Here is a 19,651-nt window from a genome sequence, read left to right on the forward strand (position 1 = left end):
ACTGAGTGTTGTATGGAAACCAATTTGACAATAAATTTCATATATTTAAAATAAATAAATAAATAAACATTGAAAATTAAAAAAAAAATAAAAATAAATTAATTTTGTTGCTATTTGGTATAGGAGGCGCCTCTTACTAAACACACAGATGGCCTTTCTATTTGTTGGCTGAAATTACATTTTTAAGATAATATGCATCTAAATCACTAGGTTTTAGCATATTTACTTAAAGCATAAGTTATCATTTCATAGTTGAGTCTAATGCGTTGGCAAATGGACTCCGAAGGCAAAAAGAACAGCTAAAGATGAGCGTCAGTGTATAGCTGTTTTTCCATTTTTTCCCCCTTTTCCCATATGTCACTTTTGATCTTCTCTTACGAAAGCTGTCCTATTGCAGCATGGAGATTATCGAATATTTCTGCTCTAAAAATTACAGTTTTCATGGTATACAGAAGTCAAGCCAAGCCTTTTTAAAAAATGTTTATTTATTTATTTTGAGAGAGAGAGAGAGGAGAGAGAGAATGAGCATGTGAGTGGGGGAGGGGCAGAGGGAGAGGGAGAGAGAGAATCCCAAGCAGGCTCCGTGCTGCCAGTGCAGAGCCTGACGTGGGGCTCCATCTCATGAACCGTGAGATCATGACCTGAGCAAAATCAAGAGTCGGACACTTAACTGACTGAGCCACCCAGGCACCCCCAGAAGTCAAGACTTTTTAAGAAGAAAGAAATCATGACTTTGTGCTATAATTTTTCTACGTTGCTTCATCAAATCCATCATTATTTTTATCTCCACATCTATTGCAAATAACCTTTTCTTCTGTCTTCAGGCTGTAAAGAGAGAGATCTTTGGGAATGTCCATCCAATAAACAATGTTTGAAGCACACAGTTATCTGTGATGGGTTCCCAGACTGCCCTGATGCCATGGATGAGAAAAACTGTTGTAAGTGCTTACCTTGAATGGACCAACACAACTTTTTATATGTTAAACACTGATTACCTCTAATTTTGAATGTAATCTAGAAATTTGGAAATATGTATCAAAAGCTTTTAGTATGTTCAGATCTTACGAACAAATCTCCACTTATAAAAATATATGCAAGAACATAAACATGTGTAAATTATATGCACAGTGATATTATTCTAGTATTATTTATCACATGGAAAAATTATAATTTTATCCAACTATACAAAAAAAGGGGACAGAAAATACAGCCCTAAAATGCAATAATATGCAAACATTAAAAATCAAATGGAAAGAATAATTTCTCCTGGGTTCATTACATGTCATTAGGCAAATAAAACAAAATATAAAGTATTATGTGCACTATTGTCGTGAATTTTTAAAGTGCTGATACCCACATATAGGAAAAGATCAGAAAGTCACAGAAACAGTTTACAGTTCTTATCTCTAGGTGGTGGGATTATTAAGTGTTTTTGCTTTTCTGTCTTTTCTACATTTTCTAAATGAATGGCCACTACTTTGAGAACCAGAAAAAAATTATCTCTCAAGATATTTTATCTACTAGTAACAGAAAGCCCAGCTCAGGCTGACTTAAACAGTGAAGACTTTATTTTATTTTATTTTATTTTATTTTATTTTATTTTATTATTTTATTTTATATCATATGTATCACTATGTCTTGTATTATCATTTTAAAAGTCAAGTACAGGAAGGATTCTTGAGGCTAGATGTTGGAGTTCAGCACCTCTTCTTAGATTCTTTAAGTTCAGCTTGACTTCAGACTAGGTCTGCGAGAGTCAAAAGATGGCTGCCAAGAGTAACTGAGATGCCATGCTTTCTTGATCATATCCAGTGAGAAGGAGTGATGATGACCTTGCCCTCATCTCTGGAATATCACTTAAGGGTTCACTCAGACTGGCCAACTTTGAACAAGGTTCCAGCTAGCATTCAGGGGTCTTTGTGTGAATTAGAAAAGATACCACCTAAATAGCTGGATTGCAAAAAGAAGCACCCCTTAGTGAAAACCAATTAGAAAAAATGCTGTTTCCTTCAGGCTGCCGCTGTCCCAGGTTGGGATGCATGATCTGGCCAGCAGGGTTTGGGTAGGAACTATCTTGGAAAGCACAACCCCAGAAATGGTAGGCCAGAACTCTGATCTTGGGTCCCATCTTTTCCGTTGGGCTAGTAACTATACTCAGAAGAAAAATAGTTGTAGCTAGAAAATGCAATGTCCCACTTACACTAGTCAAGATCTTCTGGAGCTGTGGGAAGCTGAACAGAATCAGGTTCCCTTAAAAAAGGAGAAAGAAAGGAAATGGATGTTAGGCAGGTGAGCAATCAAGGAGTGTCACTATGATTTTAAAAACCCAGCAGAATTAGTATGTGATTCAGGGAGTCATTTAATAGTAGAGATTTTTAAAGAATAAACAGTATCCATGTATGTGGACAGAGCTGGTTTCCATCTTGTGGTCACTTCATTCTGCTCATCCCCAGTGCTTGCCTCATGCCACATCAGATTTTAACGCTGTTCTCTCAATCTTTGGAAGTTCTGCTGCTCTGGGTACCACTTTTTCAATCCTGGTGTCAGAACTAGATAATTTAGTGACTTGTAATTTAAATTTACAAGTGTCAGAACTAGATAATTTAGTGACTAGTAATTTAAATGCTCGCTATTTGTATGGGTTGGCATCTGTGATAGGAGTTTTTACCAATTCAGTTATTCTGTCCTGAAACCTGTTTGGAGGCCTCAGAGACCCGCGGCTTTTCTTCCTTCCCTGCTCCTGCTGACAGATGATAATGTGCATGTGAATGATGATCATACTTGTTTAATGTTTCCATCGTCTCGCTTCTTGTTCCCCATGCCAGCATTTTGCCAAGACGATGAACTCGAATGCGCGAACCATGAGTGTGTGTCCCGTGAGCGCTGGTGCGATGGTGAAGCCGACTGCTTGGACAGTTCTGATGAGTGGGACTGTGGTGAGCTGTGTGTTTCTGCCATTGGCCACCCACTGGAACACCTATCAGCTATTTGAGCTTAATAAGTCTTAAGTGACTTCACAGGATTTACTGACCAATTTCATCTGTTTTGTTTTACTATGATAACAGCTGGCAGTAGGGATTCATAGATGTTATTTCCAACGCACAGAACATTTCCCCCTAAGTTATTTTGTTATTTGAAATGTCCATAATATATGTAAAAACATCTGGGTTTAAATTGTTATGACCATATAGCTGCTAGAATACAATTTTTAGACTCTTTATTATCACCCAGCTTCAACAATTATTAATATTCTGTCATTCTGATATCATTGACACCTCCTGGAATAGGGTATTAGAGTGGGTCTTCCACATGAATAGACATTTCTCCAAAGAATACATACAAATGGCTAAGGCACATGAAAAATGCTCAACATCACTCATCATCCGGGAAATACAAATCAAAACTACGAGATACTACCTCACACCTGTCAGAATGGCTAAAATTAACAACACAGGAAACAACAGATGTTGACGAGAATGCGGAGAAAGGGGAACCCTCTTAACACTGGTTGGTAGGAATGCAGACTGGTGCAGCCACTCTGGAAAACAATATGGAGGTTCTTCAAAAAGTTAAAAATAGAACTACCCTACAATGCAGCGATTGCACTACTAGGTATTTACCCAAAGGATACAAAAGTACTGATTCAAAGGGGCACAGGCACCCCAATGTTTATAGCAGTTTTATCAATAATAGCCAAATTATAGAAAAAGCCCACATGTCCATTGACCGATGAATGGATAAAGAAGAGGTGGTATGTATATACAATGGAGTATTACTTGGCAATCAGAAAGAATGAAATCTTGCCGTTTGCAACAAAGTGGATGGAGCTAGAATGTGTTACGCTAAGTGAAATAAGTCAGTTAGGAAAAGACAAATATCGTATGATTTCACTCATGTGGAGTTGAAGGAACAAAACAGATGAACACAGGGGAAGGGAAGGAAAATTAAAATACAATAAAAACAGAGAGGGAGACAAACCATAAGAGACTTAATGATAGAGAACACACGGAGGGTTGATGGAGGGGAGGTGGTGGGGGGATGGGCTAAGTGGGTGATGGGCATTAAGGAGGGTGCTTCTTGTGATGAGCACGGAGTGTTGCATGTAAGTGATGAATCACTAGATTCTACTCCTAAAACTAATACCACACTGTATGTTAACTAAGTTGAATTTAAATAAGATCTTGGAGGGAAAACAAAGAGAAAAAAATGTAAAATGCTAATGGAAAGTCCAACAAACTATATTCAAAGTTTTGAAATAAATTATTATTGATTATTTTTAAAAAAGCGGGTCTTCCGCCTTCCCTGTGCTCTTGCTCTAGATCCAAAGGAAATAGATATCTACCTAGTTCCTTACATGGAGAGGACCTAAAGGCATCTCCCACCAGTATCCAGTGTTGCAGTTTGTAATCTTGGGTTTGATTAATTCTGTTGTTCCATACTCATCATCCTTCCATTCACTGACCTCTTATGTCAGTCCTTTGCATCATCTGGCCACACCATGATCATCATTTGTGCTGTGATTAATTGCACAGTGTTTCACAAGTAATCTATGGCGTAGGAAGTAGAGAGGATGCTCTATTGTAAAATAGGAATTAGAGCATATACCAAATTAGTCCTAACTTAACATCGCTTGGCTACCCTTGCCTTCTCACATACTCTCTTGAAAGGAAATGAAATGAACAAAGTGACAACTAACCCCTGATAGCTGTGCAAATCACTGGATAAACTCAAGGGATTTGAGTGCTGCCTCTGGTCGTCTTGTAAGTCGTAAAGAAAAGTTAAGAACTGCCATGTCTTTCACTAGAGCCTGTGGTTCCTGGAGGGCAGAGAACATTTCTAATTCACTTTTTGCAGTCTTCCACAACACTGAGAGCAGTGCTAAGCACAGGGCAAGCACTCATCAAGTGGTTCTTAATTAAAACAATGAAACACAAATGCAAGCAAAGCGAAATCACAAGTTAGCTTTTGGTTTCCTGAGCAGAAATGTTTCTAATTAGGGTTTTCCCTTTCTTTTTTTTCTCCGCAGTGACCCTCTCTAAAAATGTGAGCTCCTCCTCATTCCTGACGGCTCACAGATCTGCCAAAGAACACCACGTGTGTGCGGATGGCTGGCAGGAGACGTTGAGTCAGCTAGCCTGCAAGCAGATGGGTTTAGGGTAAGGTCAGTAGTTTGTAGCACTGATGAGTTTCTCAGAAGGCTTCGTGGAATTGGCAATAACATCTTCCTTATGAATGCAGAGTGAGTTAGTGCTCTCACATAGAGCCCTCCAGAGCATGGGAAATGAATCAGGTGAGAGAACCATATTTAATGACAGGCACCTGCTCTGAAGAGGCTGCAGTGAAAAGCCACTTTGATGAAGACTCTCGCTACATGTAAATGCAGTAATTGTATTTTAACAACTTCTGAAAGGAAACACGTTGAGTATTTGCAAAAGCATTAAGATGGTTCCCTCCAAGCAACCTGGATGGGGAAATATTGAGGTTTTTCTCCCAAGAGGTTACTGAAAATTTCTTTTTAAGCAACACACATTTTTTAATAAGTTGAGAAATAGAACTTAAAGTTAACGGTATTTCAGTTTACCCTCAGTAGTAATTAGGAAACGTAAATCAGGAAATAGTTCGCCATTTTGGATCCTTAGTAGAATGAAAAGACACTAACTCTGGCTTTGATACAAATAGACTGAAACCTATACTTTGAAAGTTGGATACTTGCTATTTTGTGGGGTTTTCTTTTTCAGTTCTGTTGGGGATGGAAAGCAATAACTGAGGGTCTTAGATGTATATGTGAGGGTATGTATTCACATATATATTTTTTTTACCCCTGCTGTATGTGAGATTTGGGGGGAAATGTGGAAATGATGGAAATAAAAGACAAACAAGGTTTAAAATTCTAGAATAAAAAATTGAGTAAATGTCATTTCCCAGGATTCCACTGAACAAACTTGAAACAATTTTTCAATAACGAGCTATGAATTATGGGATAGAAACTAGCAGCGCATTTTTGTTATCTCAGTTTGAAGAGTGACATAAATCCCAGTATCTTCAGCCTATTTTCCCCATGTAAAGTCTTACATCTTTGGAAAGTTGAGTAACTGATGCTACTATGTAAGAAAGAACTTTCAACTTTGCCAGAGCAGAAAAATTATATCCATCAAGATCCATTAAATTATACTTCATTTTCACAACATCCTTACGGATATCTAAATGAAATGGTATGTGACTGTGATCAGAGATAAATGAAAAGCCTTTTGAATGAGCTTTATTTTCCACTCACCAAAACATAGGTTATTTCTTAATATGAAAACTGGATTAACATAATGATCGATAACTCTGTTGAGAGTTCTGAGGAAACGTCGCAACCGCAAAGATTCTGCCAGCCGAAAAATTCTTCTGACAGGCCACCCTGCTCTATTATAAACAGAAGGGATCTTGTTTTAAATATTCTCTTTGATATCGCTTCTAATTTTTTTGTATATTGGATTTTTGTTTTTTATTTTGATGAGATACATATAACTCACCATCTTAACCATTTTAAAGGGTAAATTCGGTGGCATTTAGTGTATTCACAATGCTATGCAACCATCTCCATTATCTGGCTTCTTTCACTTAGCATAGTGTTTTTATACAACTATGAACCAGCATTTCATTGCTGTTTATGGCTGAAAAATATTCCATTGCATGGATACACCACATTTTTAAATCTGTTCATCCAACGAGGCACATTTTGGTGGTTGCCATCTTTGGCTATTGTATGCATATTGGATTTTTTTTTTTTAATTTCTTACGCTACTTTCTTCATTTCCTTAAAATAGTGGGAAAATGTTATTTCAATATATTAGATATTTAAAATGGAAATAGACATTTAGATTTTTTTTAAACATACCTTTATTTCACAGAAAGGCTAGGAAAGTCTGAGAGAGCAGTGTGGCTGGAAAACCGTAAGCATTATTTGAGTGAATTAATGGGTAAGTAGTGGTAAGTCTTTGAAGGAAATGAGTAGGAAGGGTAACCTTAGTATTTTTGTACTTTCTGATTGCCGTCAAGAGAACTCTTCAGTTTTCTTGGGTAGATCGTGAATGGACAGAAATCTGGAGAGCCAGGCTGGGGCAGGAATGAAGATAATGGGCAAGAAGAGGCCATTGATTCCTACAGTAGGAATGGGCTACTTAGGAATCTGCTCTGTTCCCACTGTCTCTGGAGAGCCGCAGCTGTACTGTGAATTCACAGTTGCCACTGATGCCTCAAACTCTAAGTAACCCTGCATCGGAGTCATTTCCTCTAGATTCAAAGTCCCTACAGAAAGGTCTGTCTGGCCATGATTAGTCATTGATCTACACTCCAGCTGCCAAAGGAAGGGAAAACATTATAGCTGTCCTCTTTAAGCTTCTGGAGTGGAGTAGGTCTGTCTTTATACCTTCAAACATGCTTTACACCCAGAAACTTGAAGCTTAAAGCACAACCCCAATTAGTTCTATTCACTATGCCTTTCCTATTGGGTTTTTTTTTTTTTATTTTTTGGTTTTTGTTGTTGTTGTTGTTGCTGTTGTTTTGAGAATCTGCTTATGGGCCTTGAACTAGAGTAGGCATTATGTGGAGGATGCAGGGGTGAAAATATCATCAAAGAGCTTACCATGTAGTGGGGAAGACACATAAGGAAACAACCTAGAACATAAAGTTGTTGGAAAAAACTTCCAGACTCTTTGTCATCTGAGAATGGTTCATGTACAACATAGCACCTGGCATACCTATTAGAAGTATATAAGAAAAATATTCAACTCTATCATTGTCTTGATATTATAATATACATTTATTTAGTCATTCATTTAGTCATTCAGTAAACATTTATAGAGAATAGCATTGTAGTGTAGTGTCCCAAACTAATACACTTTAACTCCAAATGCAGGGAGGGTACACGTTGGAGTTACTTTATCAAAATGTAAGTCTAGACCGAATTACATGTTTTGTGGGGCTTCTATTGAAATACTTTCATGATAGAGGCAGTTGATTAAAAAACCTACACTTGGAGTTTTTCAGATGCAAATTACACCTTCCATGTCTAACAGCACAAATGCTCAGCTCTCAACTAAGTGCTTGCCCAAATAAGAAGATTGAGAGTTCTTTGCTGAATCTGTACAACTTTTTACGCCCATCTGCAGATATCATGAGTTCACCCCAGCCTGGAAGTATGATGACTATTTGATTAGACAAGGATATAAATCAGCCCCTAATTCTCATGACAGTATATTGACTTTGCTACCTACATGCCCAGTATTAGAAACATATGGACATTTATTTAATCAACAATACAAATCAGAATTTAGACTGCCCTCTAATACTTGCCAAATGTTCAGTTCAGACATCTGGTATTTGAGAAAGTTGGTCTAAGAGAATGTGATTCTCGGTGTCTCTTGGCTTCATAAACTTTATCTCTATATAAAACCAGATCATCTGGAAATAGGCTATTCTACTTTGACAAAAATTCCTATATGGGATTGGTTGAAGTTTGATTTTGTGTCCTAATGTTTTAGAGTTGGTCAATAGAAGCACCAGGCTTCCAAAGAACATTTCTTTATTTTGGGCTAAACCACAAAGATAGCCTCAATTGTATTACCTGAGAGTCGCTGATATAAGGATTTATATCGAAATTTTTCCCGGAAGTGTACTTCCAGGGAAAATCTTCTAACTTCAGATTCCATTTGTCACATAAGGATAGTTTCCTTATTGATTGACTTCCATGAAACTCGTGAAGCTCAAAGACAAGACTAAATCCTGTGTGGTAATAGATTCAGCCCAGGCTGCTGGTCCTGTACAAGGAAACCATGGAAAAGAAGCTTGAATCCTTATGGTCTTTTTAAAAAATATACAATATAATTCATATACCATAAAATTCACTCTTTAAAAGTGTACAATTCAGTCATTTTTAATATATTCACAATATTGTGCAGTCATCACCACTGATTCCTAAACATTTCATCACTTGGGAAAGAAACCCCATGCCTCTAACAGTCACTCCCGGTTTCTCCTCCCTAAACCCCTGACAAACACGACTTTCTGCTTCTAGAGACTTGCCCATTGTGCACGTCTCATAAAAACAGAATCATCTAATATATGCCTTTTTTTGTCTGGTCTCTTTCACTTAGCATAATGTTTTCAAGGTTTATCTATGTTTTATAATATGTATCAGTGCTTCGTTCCTATCTATGGCTGAATAATATTCCATTGTGTAGATATATCCACACTTTGATTATCCATTCATCAATTGATGGATATTTGGGTTGTTTCCATTTTTTTGGCTCTTATGAAAATGTTGCTAAGAACGTTGATGTACAAGTTTTGTGTGAATGTATGTTTTTAGTTTCTCCTGGGTGTAGACTCAGGACTAAAATTGCTAGGTCAGATTTTTAATTTTTTGAAGAACTGCCAAACTGTCTTCCAAAAGGGCTGCACCACATTATACTTTTACCAGCACTGCATGAGGGTCCCAATTTCTCCATATCCGTGTCAATACTTGTTATTATTTACTTTTTATTGTAGCCATTTTCTGACTAAAAGGTATCACTCTGGTTGTTATTGAGAATATGCCGTAGGAAGGCAAGAGTAGAAGCAGGAAGACTAGTTAGGAGGCCACTGAAGTCATCCAAGTAAGACATTTGGGTGGCTCAGATCAGAATGGTAGCAGAGAACATGGCCATAAATGATTTAATCCTGAATATATTTTAAAAAGTGGAGCCAACAGGACTCCCTGACAGATTGGATATTGATTGGAGATTGAGAAGAGTCAAGAATGACTGAAAGGTTTTTTTTTGACTCACTCAAGCAACTGTAAAGATAGTATTGTAGTAAACTGAGATGGGGAAGACTGTAGCTGGAGCAGGTCTGGGGAGAAAGATCAGTTCTGTGATCTTGTGAAATTTGGGATGTCTATTAGACATCCAAATGGACTCTAGTCTGGAGTTTAAAGTTGTTTTTTAAAATTTTTTTAAAAATTTGCATCCAAATTAGTTAGCATATAGTGCAACAATGATTTCAAGAGTAGATTCCTTAGTGCCCCTTACCCATTTAGCCCATCCCCCCTCCCACAACTCCTCCAGTAACCCTCAGTTTGTTCTCCATATTTAAGAGTCTCTTATGTTTTGTCCCCCTCCTTGTTTTTATACTATTTTTGTTGCCCTTCCCTCATGTTCATCTGTTTTGTCTCTTAAAGTCCTCATATGAGTGAAGTCATAGGATATTTGTCTTTCTCTAATTTCGCTTAACATAATACCCTCCAGTTCCATCCACGTGGTTGCAAATGGCAAGATTTCATTCTTTTTGATTGCTGAGTAATACTACATTGTGTATGTATATATATATATATATATATATATATATATATATATATATATATACCACATCTTCTTTACCCATTTATCCATCGATGGACATTGGGGTTCTTTCCATACTTTGGCTATTGTTGATAGTGCTGCTATAAACATTGGGGTGCATATGTCCCTTCGAAACCCCACACCTGTATCCCTTGGATAAATACCTAGTAGTGCAATTGCTGGGTTGTAGGGTAGTTCTATTTTATGTTTTTGAGAAACCATCATACTATTTTCCAGAGTGGCTGCACCAGCTTGCATTCCCACCAACAATGCAAAAGAGATCCTCTTTCTCCACATCCTTGCCAACATCTGTTGTTGCCTGAATTGTTAATGTTAGCCATTCTGACAGGTGTAAGGTGGTATCTCATTGTGGTTTTGATTTATATTTCCCTGATGATGAGTGATGTTGAGCATTTTTTCATGTGTCGGTTGGCCATCTGGATGCCTTCTCTGGAGAAGTGTCTATTCATTCTTTTGCCCATTTCTTCACTGGATTATTTGTATTTTGGGGGTTGAATTTGATAAGTTCTTTATAGATTTTGGACACTAACCCGTTATCTGATATGTCATTTGCAAATATCTTCTCCCGTTCTGCCAGTTGCCTTTTAGTTTTGCTGATTGTTTTTTTCGCTGTGCAGAAGCTTTTTATTTTGATGAGGTCCCAGTAGTTCATTTTTGCTTTTGTTTCCCTTGCCTCTGGAGACATGTTGAGTAAGAAGTTGCTGTGGCCAAGATCAAAGAGGTTTTGCCTGCTTTCTCCTCTAGGATTTTGATGGCTTCCTGTCTTACATTCAGGTCTTTCATCTGTTTTGAGTTTATTTTTGTGCATGGTGTAAGAAAGTGGTCCAGGTTAATTTTTCTGCATGTCACTGTCCAGTTTTCCCAGCACCACTTGCTGAAGAGACTGTCTTTATTCCATTGGATATTCTTCCCTGCTTTGTCAAAGATTAGTTGGCCATAGGTTTGTGGGTCCATTTCTGGGTTCTCTATTCTGTTCCATTGATCTGAGTGTTCTTGTGCCAGTACCATACTGTCTTGATGATTACAGCTTTCTAGTATAGCTTGAAGTCCGGGATTGTGATGCCTCCTGCTTTGGTTTTCTTTTTCAAGATTGCTTTGACTATTCAGGGTCTTTTCTGGGTCCATACAAATTTTAGGATTATTTGTTCTAACTCTGTGCAGAATGCTGGTGTTACTTTGATAGGGATTGCATTGAATATGTAGATTGTTTTGGGTAGTATCGACATTTTAACAATATTTAAGTTTTACTTACAATATTCTTCCTATTCAGGAGCATGGAATCTTTTTTTCCCTTTTTTTGTGTGTGTCTTCTTCAATTTCTTTCATATGCTTTCTATAGTTTTCAGTGTATAGAGTTTTCACCTCTTTGGTTAGATTTATTCCTGGGTATTTTATGGTTTTTGGAGCAATTGTAAATGGGATCGATTCCTTGATTTCTCTTTCTGTTGCTTCATTGTTGGTGAATAGGAATGCAATGGATTTCTGTGCATTGATTTTATATCCTATAACTGTGATGAATTCATGAACCAGTTCTAGCAGTTTTTTGGTGGAATCTTTTGGGTTTTCCATGTAGAATATCATGTCATCTGCGAAGAGTGACAGTTTGACCTCCTCCTGGCCGATTTGAATGCCTTTTATTTCTTTGTGTTGTCTGATTGCAGAGGCTAAGATTTCGAATAGTACGTTGAATAACAGTGGCGAGAATGGACATCCCTGTCTTGTTCCTGACCTTAGGGGGAAAGCTCTCAGTTTTTCCCCATTGAGGATGATATTAGTGTTGGGTCATTCATATATGGCTTTTATGATCTTGAGGTATGCTCCTTCTATCCCCACTTTCTTGAGGGTTTTTATCAAGAAACGATGCTGTATTTTGTCAAATGCTTTCTCTGCATCTATTGGAGGATCATATGGTTCTTGTACTTTCTTTTATTGATGTGATAAACCATGTTAATTGTTTTGCGGATATTGAACCAGCCCTGCATCCCAGGTATAAATCCCACTTGGGGTCTCTGTCTGGTTTTGGAATCAAGGTAATGCTGGCTTCATGGAAAGAGTTTAGAAGTTTTCCTTCCATTTCTATCTTTTGGAACAGAATAGGTGTTAACTCTTCCTTAAATGTTTGGTAGAATTCACCTGGAAAGCCATCTGAAGTTTTGTTTGTTTGTTTGTTTCTTTGTTTTTAAGTTTTACTTACTTTTGAGAGTGAGAGAGAGAATGCAGACTGGGGAGGGGCAGAGAGAGAGAGAGAGGGAGACAGAGGATCCAAAGCAGGTTCTGTGCTGACAGCACAGAGTCCAATGTGGAGCTCTAACTCACGAACCATGAGATCATGATCTCAGCTGAAGTTTAATGCTTACCTGACTGAGCCACCCAGGTGCCCCTCAAGTCTGGAGTTTATTAGAGATGTTTGAACTAGAGCTATATATTTGAAAGTCACCTGGATACAGACAGTATAAATTTATGGGACTGGTGACATAACCAAGAGAGTGAATTTATGTATTTATTTTTTAATTTTTCTGAATGCATATTTATTTTTGATATATAGAGAGATAGAGTGTGAGTGGGGGAGGGGCAGAGAGAGAGAAGGAGACACAGAATCCGAAGCAGGTTCCAGGCTCTGAGCTGTCAGCACAGAGCCTGATGCAGGCCTCAAAGTCACAAATAGTGAGATCATGACCTGACCTGAAGTCTGATGCTTACCTGACTGAGCCACCCTGCTGCCCTAAGAGCGAGTTTAGATAGAGAAGATAAGACCAAGAGCTGAGCCCTAACATTAAGAGGGTGGGAGAAGAGAAGTAGTAAAGCCAAAGGAGATGAGAGAGGACAACCCAGGGGTAGGAGGATGTGGTATCCTGGAAACCAAGGGAAGAAAGTGTATCAAGGCAGAAGCAACGGTCAGTTGTGTTAAAAGTTGCTGAGAAGTCAAGTAAAATGAGGGCTGAAAACTGACTTTTGGTTTCAGCAATGTGCATGTCATTGGCATGAGTAGTTTTAGTGGAGTGAGTGGGGCAAAAACATAAGATAGTGAAAGGAGAGAAATAAAAGATAGTATAGAACTTTTTGGAGGGGGGCACCTGGGTGTCTCAGCCGGTTGAGCGTCCGGCTTCGGCTCAGGTCATGATCTCATGGTTTGTGAGTTCGAGCCCCGCGTCGGGCTCTGTGCTGATAGCTCAGAGCCTGGAGCCTGCTTCAGATTCTGTGTCCCCCTCTCTCTCTGCCCCTCCCCCACTCATGCTCTGTCTCTCTCTGTCTCAGAAATAAACATTAAAAAATTTTTTTTAAAAAAAAGAACTGTTTGGAGGGATTTTGTTGTAAAGAGGAGCATAGAAATGTGAGTAGTGGTTGGTGGGGGAAGTAGGATTAGGAAATGTTTGGTGCCTCCATTTCCTGGGAAGCACTCAGTATCCCATGGATAAATTATTAATAGGGACCTACCTGCCATAGTAGGAACATCATGTTCAATTGCTATTGAATGTTTGTGTTCCTCCAAATTCATATGTTAATTCCTAATGTCAATGGTATTAGGAGGTGGGGCCTTTGGGAAGTGTTTGGGTCATGAGAGTGGAGCCCACATGAATGGAATTAGTGTCCTTGTAAAAGAAACCCCAGAGAGCTCTTTCACCCCTTCCACCATGTGATGACCCAGCAAGAAGATGGCCATCTTATTATAAACAAGGAAGCAGGTATTTACCAGACACTAAATCTGCCAAGACCTTGGTCTTGGATTTCTCAACTTCCAGAACTGTGGGAAATAAATTTCTGTTGTTTACAAGCCACCCAGGCTATGGTAATTTGTTATAGAAGACTGAATAGATTAAGGTAGAAATAAATAATTTCTCTGGAAAAATCTTTCATTTCACATATATTTTTTTTTAACCAAAAAAGTTTGGACTATTTTCCCCAATTAGTGGACTCACCATAAACTATTTCATCTTTCTTTAGCTTTGTATCCCTTTATACGCTCCTTCTCTTTCAAGACTGACTTGTCCTTTATCCGTGTTCCACGGGCACATTCTTTCCTGCTTCTGTGTCTTTGTCCATAAATGTCCATACATTTCCTCTCCAAATTCTCAGGGCCTCACTCAAGCCCCATGACTTCTGTGAAGACTTTCTCATCTGCATGTCTTTTTTTCTCTCTATACTTTCTGTGGTACATAAGAATTGGTATTACACAATTTCCCTCTTAATTCTACAATGCCATACCATTTTACTTTTATTTTTTTATTCTTTATCTTATTTCCCAGAAAGGTTATACAAAATAGTAATGGCTAATTTTCATTGTGTGCCAGGCTGCTCTGAGTCCTTGATATGTATTAACCCAATTTATCCACACTATAATCTTGCAATAGACATAGCATTATTATTTCTACTTTACGTATGAGGAAACTGAGGCTTAGATCAAGGAACTTTGCTAGGTCACAGAAAAATATGGTGCCGGGATGCCAGTCCAAGCAAAAGCAAAGGGCCTCGTGGGGAGTAGAGTACAGTAGAGTCCCTGTACATCCAGTTAATCAATAAACATGACCCGATTGATGTGGCCAACCAGGTTCTTAAACATAAATCCCTTTTAGTATTGCTCCCGTCAAGATTTTTGGGGTAAGTCTTAGTACCATACCACCTAATGATCTTATCATTGTGGCATTTTTTTAAAAGTCGATTTGTTTATTTTGAGAGAGAGAGCGAGCAAGTGTGAGCAGGGGAGGAGCAGAGAGAGAGGGAGAGAGAGAATCCCAAGCAGACGCTATGCTGTCAGCGTGGAGCCTGACACAGGGCTGGATCTCACAAACCTGAGCCAAAATCAAGAATCGGCCACTTAACTGATTGAGCCACCTAGACGCCCCCAATGTGGGATTTTTAAGTAGATAGTAGTGAGGAGGTGCAGCAGTGGAGAAAATTCATCATGCATGCAGGACAACAATATAAGTGTTTTTCGGTTTTCAAAAAGCCACTTATAGTAATAAGTAGACGGTAGGCATATTCTGAGTAGAAGTTAGCTGAAGCACATCCATAAAAAGTTGTTTTCTTTCACACAGCAGCTTCACGGTTTTTCTGGCAGGCACGTAGCTTGGGCACAGGGAATTCAATCCTACACATTTCCAAGAAGCTGGTTAAGTGACTGCTTGGGTGAGAAGAAAATCAGATAGTCCAGAGTGTGAGTGTATCGTTCCCTGGAACGTGTTATTCTGGAGTGAGGATGAAGAATAATTTCCCGAAGAAGTGCTGTATCCTAAAGGAAGTAAAAGTGTTTTTTTAAGTTCTTCCATGTGACTACTGGGTATGAGGCTTTAATAAACAAAGCAAGGTAAGTCTATCAGTTGTCTGAAAGCATTGCTGTATGATCTCCAACAGCAGGCTCTACCAAGAATTTAGATATTTGTTAGAAAACTGAGTCTCAGGGTGCCTGGGTGGCTCAGTCAGTGGAGCGGCCGACTTCGGCTCAGGTCATGATCTCGCGGTCCGTGAGTTCGAGCCCTGTGTTGGGCTCTGGGCTGACAGCTCAGAGCCTGGAGGCTGTTTCAGATTCTGTGTCTCCCTCTCTCTCTCTCTGACCCTCCCCCGTTCATGCTCTGTCCCTCTCTGTCTCAAAAATAAATAAACGTTAAAAAAAAAAATTTAGAAAACTGAATCTCAAACTGTGTTGGTGGAGTTAATGAATATTTTATGAACTTAAAAGGAAACTTCTCAGTGGTATAGAGAAATTCGCCATTATTAATTAGAATGGAACTACATGGGATTCTGAATTAATCAGATTGTTTTTTACTCTTTTACATTCCATTTTGTGGTGAAAAGTTTATCAGTGGAAAATGGACTCATATCCTGATTTTTAAAACCAACAGATGGTTCTCCAGAATTAAGTACTGTCAAGACTCAGCTTTTAGCCAAAAATACCAGGGCTGATGTGAGCCAGAAGATTCTAGAATGGAAAAAATGCATCTCCATAATGTCTCTGGGGGACTTGGATTCCCCAGTCATCATAATGAATATAGCATTGCCATTGGACATAAATATGAGTGAGTTCTGGGAAGTTAAGAACGTGATTTAAGATAATCCATCAATAATTGACCAAAGAGGCCTGTATTCTTCCTGTTAGAAGTCCTTATCTGGCAGCTTACTCATTTTGGAACTTTAACCAGAAGACTCCTGGTGATGACTAACTTTAGATCTGTTATCTTTTTCATAGTGTCTTTCAAACTTACTGCAGTTTGACCGGCTTTTACCTCCAAGACAAGACTGACAGTCAGCAATGACAATATCTGCATGGCAAACCCACTAGTCTTTTCTTATTATTTATATAGTTTGGGCTCAAAATCCAATTCTTACTCTGGCCTGTAAGACACTGGCCCCTCCCTCCCTCTTTTCTAGCATTCTCCGCGTGTCCATGAACTTTAGACACGATGACCTTATTACTGATGTTCAAACTGCAAACTCATTTCCACCTCAGGGGCTTTTGCCCTCATTGTTCTTCCTGCTTGGAATGCTGATCTGTAGATCTTTATGTGATCACCTCCCTCTCATCATTCATGTCGTCTTAGCTCGTACATCAAACACTTAGAAAGGCCTTCCTTAGCAACCCTAGTTGAAGCAGCTTTCACCCACACCAAGTCACTCTCTGCTTATTTTGCTTTCTTCAAAGCACAGTATTAGAAATTATTTTTAACATGTTTGTTATTTGTTTCTCTAACTAAAATAATAGCCCCTTGAGGAAGGGACTGCGTCTAAATACAACACCCTTGTGTTGTCTCCATTCGCATTACACCTTATTAACCCCATAGTCATCAGGTTTAGCCTTTGTCCATCTGACTGCGTCATTTGTTTAATTCTGCCAGGATAATGTTCCTCCTGAGATCCAATTCACCTTACAACATTATCAGCTTGAACGCTTACGGAGTAACCCAGTATTTCATTTATGAACATAAGTCAAATCTAATTTCTACCCAAGTTTTTATCCTTCCTACCTCTTCTAAACAGTAACAAAGGAACATGTAGAATCTTGACTCTGAGGCATAATCATCTTTTAAGTAAAAAATTTCAATTAAAATCACTTGTAGCAGACATTTATTAAGTTGCTTCCCTGTATCCCTTCCTTTTGGGGACTTGCTTCACTCCTCATTCTATCCTTGGGATCCAAATGGGAGCTGTCATTTTGTACATGAACCACTCTTCTTGGCCTCAGTGACTGGTTAAGGGGGAGGGACCTAACCCAAGCTGAATCAATCAAAGGACTTCACTTCTAGGTCACAGTGATTGGATTTGGGATACTTAAAGTTCTTCAACAAGATTTGTTTTTGGTTGAGCTAGAAGAAGAGACTTCTTTCCTTTTTGTTCATGAAGATGAATTAATTTGAGTTTAGAAGAGCAGGCAGCCTGTCCTCTGGTTTGTGGAAAGTCACATGGAGACAATAAAGCCACCCTCACATCACCTCCTGCTTCTTCTCACAGAAGAGGGTAGATGAGAGGTAGAGGGTCCTGAGGGCTCTTGGTTCTCTAGCACCCACTTTTCTGAAGACCGTCCACATCTCCTTAGAAATTGATTACATTTCTAGTTTTTCATACTCAGATATTCCAGTGGTATTTTAGGGGCTAAAATCCTGAGGTTTTTTTTTTGTTTGTTTGTTTGTGTAAAACTAGTTAACTGAATATATACATGAAAAAAAAAGTACATATATATACTTAATATATATGTGTATATATATATATACATATACATATATATAAGTGTACACTTATACAAATATATATATGTATATATATAATAAATATGTATATATAATATACATATAAAATCCTCAGTGTATGTGTGTGTGTGTGTATATATATGTATATATATATACTTAAATCCCTAAAGTTTGTATTATTTTATCTTATATCCAGAGACATAGTCTGTCTTAATTGAATAAAGGGGTATTTTCTATACTTCTATAGTTTTCAAGAGGAGGAAGAAAACAGGCACTTGACAAAGCAAGACTTCTGTTAGAAAAATTAATTCTACTCTGGCTCACAGTCTTTCTGAATTAGTGGAACAAAAAAATGGCGTATTGTAGTTGAAATTGGTAATCCCTGCTTTTATATTGATCAACTGAAAAGTGAAGACAAAGAGGAAACACTTTCTTTGAAACTAAACTCAAGCCACTCTCAATAAAATGTTGAATCTGTTTCTTAAAAAGAGTTTAAAAATTCTTCCAAAGGTTTTCTACAAGTTATCAAAAAAGCCATGGAATTTTCTGCACATAAAATAGACCAAAGGACCGAAGGAAAGAGTTGGATAGTGTAGATTCTTTCTTTTTAAATAATTTATTTTTTTAATGTTTATTTATATTTGAGAGAGAAAAAGAGAGAGTGCATGAGCCAGAGAGAGGCAGAGAGAGATGGGCACAAAATCTGAAGGAGGCTCCAGGCTGTCAGCACAGAGCCTGACACAGGACTCAAACTCACAAGCTGTGAGATCATGACCTGAGCCAAAGTTGGATGCTTAACCAACTGAGCCATGCAAGTGCCCTGGGCTAGTGTGCATTCTGAAAGAGGCAGACACTTTTGCTCAAAACTATACTTACCACTTGACCCCAGTGTACTCCATTTGCTTCATAAGATTGAATTTTAAAAACGATCCAATGACATTTTAATTAAAAATTTTTATGATTGGTTAATTGTTTCACTTTTAATGACATGTTTATTTTCAACAATACTTTTTAAAATTAATTTAATTTAACTTAATTTTTTTTAACTTAGAGAGTGCACACACATGCAAGAGCAAGGAAGGGGCAGAGAGAGAGAGAGAATCTGAGCCACCCAGGCATTCGATATTAATTTTATTTTCTAACTTATGTTAGAATAATGTATAGTTAATAGTTATAATTTTATAAACTTATATTTTACTTCATGTTATAATTTTAGATAAATATGGATTAAATACCTAGTTTTATTGATGTTTAAATTTTATGAAATATCAATACTGTGATTTAATTTAAATTCATAACATTGTCCTCTCTGCTTTGGGATAGTTTTTGTCACTTGGACCTATAGCTCATTGCCTCATACAGTTCTTACACTCTACCTCTGAGCCAGACCAATGAATAAAATGATATGCCTTCAGTTAGGATTTCAACAAAAAGATTTTTAGAAATGCTAAGTTTACTGGAAAAATTAACTCAGACTTTATGCTGTCCTTTAAACATTACTACCAGGGGGAAGTTTTCCTGTATAAAGCATAAGCTGAGCTAACTCACCAGACAAATGACTCTATAGTGATACTCATTCCTGCTTTGTTT

General features: G+C 38.0%; 1 protein-coding gene across 6 annotated transcripts in view; it reads left to right on the forward strand.

The window, feature by feature from the left end:
* CORIN (corin, serine peptidase) overlaps positions 1–19,651 on the forward strand; it is a 251,162-nt gene that overhangs the window by 196,090 nt on the left and 35,421 nt on the right. For 5 of the 6 annotated variants that reach the window (XM_007075910.3, XM_042984584.1, XM_042984585.1 and 2 more), the window contains 3 exons: positions 825–938; positions 2,826–2,936; positions 5,027–5,156. In XM_007075910.3, the coding sequence (XP_007075972.1) occupies positions 825–938; positions 2,826–2,936; positions 5,027–5,156 (355 nt within the window). The remainder of the gene's footprint in view (positions 1–824; positions 939–2,825; positions 2,937–5,026; positions 5,157–19,651) is intronic. The other variant, XM_042984587.1, reaches the window with a different exon arrangement.

The sequence above is a fragment of the Panthera tigris genome, chromosome B1 (assembly GCF_018350195.1).
Source record: "Panthera tigris isolate Pti1 chromosome B1, P.tigris_Pti1_mat1.1, whole genome shotgun sequence".
Lineage (NCBI taxonomy): Eukaryota > Metazoa > Chordata > Mammalia > Carnivora > Felidae > Panthera > Panthera tigris.